Raw genomic sequence first — 2,599 nt, forward strand, 5'->3', positions numbered from 1 at the left:
CTGTCAGAAAATATTAAATAAACGATATTTATCAAAACTATAAAATCGTCAACTACAATGTAGACAGACGTTTTATAAGTTTTTTCAGATTTTTAAAAATACTTTAAAGTGAAGAAAAATAATCTCAAATGTGACAGACTCACATATACACTCCAGGAGTACAAGAAACGTATACAGATAGAGAATTAATACTTTTGTATGTAAAATAATTAGAAGCATCATATATTATATAAATAAAATTATACAATTCTTAATATTGGGCGACCATAAGATCTAAGCTCTGAACATATGGGGCGCTTTTTTCCAATTTGATTGTATATCAAAAACGGTCGTGTTTCTCATAGTATTTATATTCATACAATTCTATTTGAAAAATGATAAGTACCTTTATGTAAGTTTAAAAAATTAATTTTTTTAAAATTTATTTTACCATTATATTTATCTTTGTAAAAATCTTACAACTTTTGTACATACTATTTTTTTTAAAAACATGTATTTAAAAAAATATACAAATGCTCTGTTAAACTTCATACAATTATTAAAATAAACATATTAATAGATTATACATTTGGATCGAGTACAAGCTAGAACTCCTAAAAACTCTAATTTTAATAATGGTAACGTACCATATGAATTACTCATACGGAGTAATACTGTTAATACTAAAAATTTAGGTAAATATAACCCGAGTAAGACCAATGTCGCTGATCTTGTCTCTATTCCACTAAATGAAGTGTTTAACACATCCAATTATTTTGTTTGTAAGTTTTATTAGCGAAAACCATATTTATACGCGTATCTTCCTTGTATTCTGAAAATATTAAAAACATTTTATAATATTATATTAATAAAAATACTTAAAAATAATTTCAATTATTATATATAAATTTATATTTCTTACACTACAGCATTGGAAGGGTACGTTAAAACAAATTTCGCTAACGTTTATAATAGTAAGTTAAAAAAAATAATTGGCTGTGGATCAATCACAAATGGTACCTACAAAATGGAAATACATGTTATAAACTTTAACAAAGATAAATATCTTAAAATTAACAAACTCCTTTGCTTCGACCAAACTGGCTATTTTTATTTAGTTAGCACAACGCGTTTCGACCATGATTCCGGTCCTTTTCAAGTGCGTACAATATTAACCGCTTGCAAATCACTCCATTAAATCAAAGTGGCAGCAATGAGTCTACGAACTAAATACACAGAAGGTATAATAATTAATAAAACGAACTAGAGCGGAAAAAGAAAAATAAGGAGAACACTAATTAAACAGAGCAACGCTTACATGATTTGCAAGTCAGATGGTGAAATTAAACAAGTAATATTAGCAGATGTCATACAGTATGGTGCGTTCACGTTAGATGACAACGAACAACTGAGTGAGAAACGAAGGCAGAGGTGACTGAGAGCGCTCACATTAATTTTATTATTTTGTCATATATGACAGGAAGGTTATCGGTGTCCTTCTGTAAATTAACCGTGTTATTGTTTTTCTTGATAAATACCATTTCGGCTATCTCTCTCTTTTTAAAGTGTTTCTCGCTATGTAGAACCTTGGTACGAGACCAATTAAAATTGTGATTCCAAGAGGTCTTATGCTTGCTAACTACAGAATGATTACTGGGATGCTTTTTAATATCCGCACGATGTTCCTTGATTCTCGTCTCCAAATTTCTTTTGGTCTGTCCGATGTAACATGCCTCGCAATTCAGACAATTGATCTCATATACAAGCTCAGTGCGTTTCACGCTTGCCAGTCTATCCTTGCCGCTATTAATAATACGATCGAGTTTTTTGGAAACTGTATAAACCACGTCGAATCCTTTGTTCCTCAGGGCTTTACAAATACTCTCACTGCAACCCTTAATGTAAGGGATAGTGACAGGATGTCGTGGAGTGTGAATTTTGTCATTTACAGAATGGCGGCGCTTTAAGAGCATTAATCGTCGTTTTATGTATTTGTTACAAAAATTAGTCGGATAACAATTATCAGAGAAGATCTGTTTAACAATACGGATATTAGGCTCATGGAAGCGCTCGTTAGAAAGTAAAATTGCTCGGTCAACCAAATTAGATATAACATTGATTTTAGTTAATAGGGTGACTTGAATAAAAATTAATGTAACGTCCTGAGAAGGTCGGTTTCCTGTACCAATTTGTCAACAGATTTTCACCGTTTCTAGTGACGGTCACATCTAAAAAGTTGATCGAGAAATTAGACTCAGTTTCACATGTAAAATTCAGCCGCGGGTGATAGCTATTAAACGCGTCTAGAATGTCATTTAATTTATCGCGTGGGATAATTGCAAATATGTCGTGAACGTATTATATCTCCCAAATATGGGAAGCAAGAAACTTAATATTTCAAGACAATGTGATTCAAGGTCGTCCATCACTATGTCGGCAAGGATTGGGGAAAGGGGAGACCCCATAGGACTACCAAAAATTTGCTCGTAGATATTACCGTTAAATCGGAAGCTAGTGGAACTTAGAACAATGTCGATCGCGTATAAAAATTGTTGCAAGATGAATTTGGTGGTCGTAGAGATGTGACACCATCGTTTTTCGATGCCTCTCATAACAAGCT

At 32.2% G+C, this 2,599-nt stretch overlaps 1 protein-coding gene across 1 annotated transcript; it reads right to left on the minus strand.

Annotated features, from left to right (window-relative positions):
• Positions 1 to 1,517: 1,517 nt before the first annotated feature.
• Positions 1,518 to 1,952, minus strand: LOC112464565 (the record flags this gene model as incomplete). The annotated part of the gene is made up of 1 exon (XM_025031618.1): positions 1,518 to 1,952. A coding segment is annotated over exon 1 (435 nt), but the record flags the coding sequence as incomplete, so codon positions are not given.
• Positions 1,953 to 2,599: the final 647 nt, after the last annotated feature.

The sequence above is a fragment of the Temnothorax curvispinosus genome, unplaced genomic scaffold (assembly GCF_003070985.1).
Source record: "Temnothorax curvispinosus isolate PA1 unplaced genomic scaffold, ASM307098v1 QBEX01014312.1, whole genome shotgun sequence".
Classification (NCBI taxonomy): Eukaryota; Metazoa; Arthropoda; class Insecta; order Hymenoptera; family Formicidae; genus Temnothorax; species Temnothorax curvispinosus.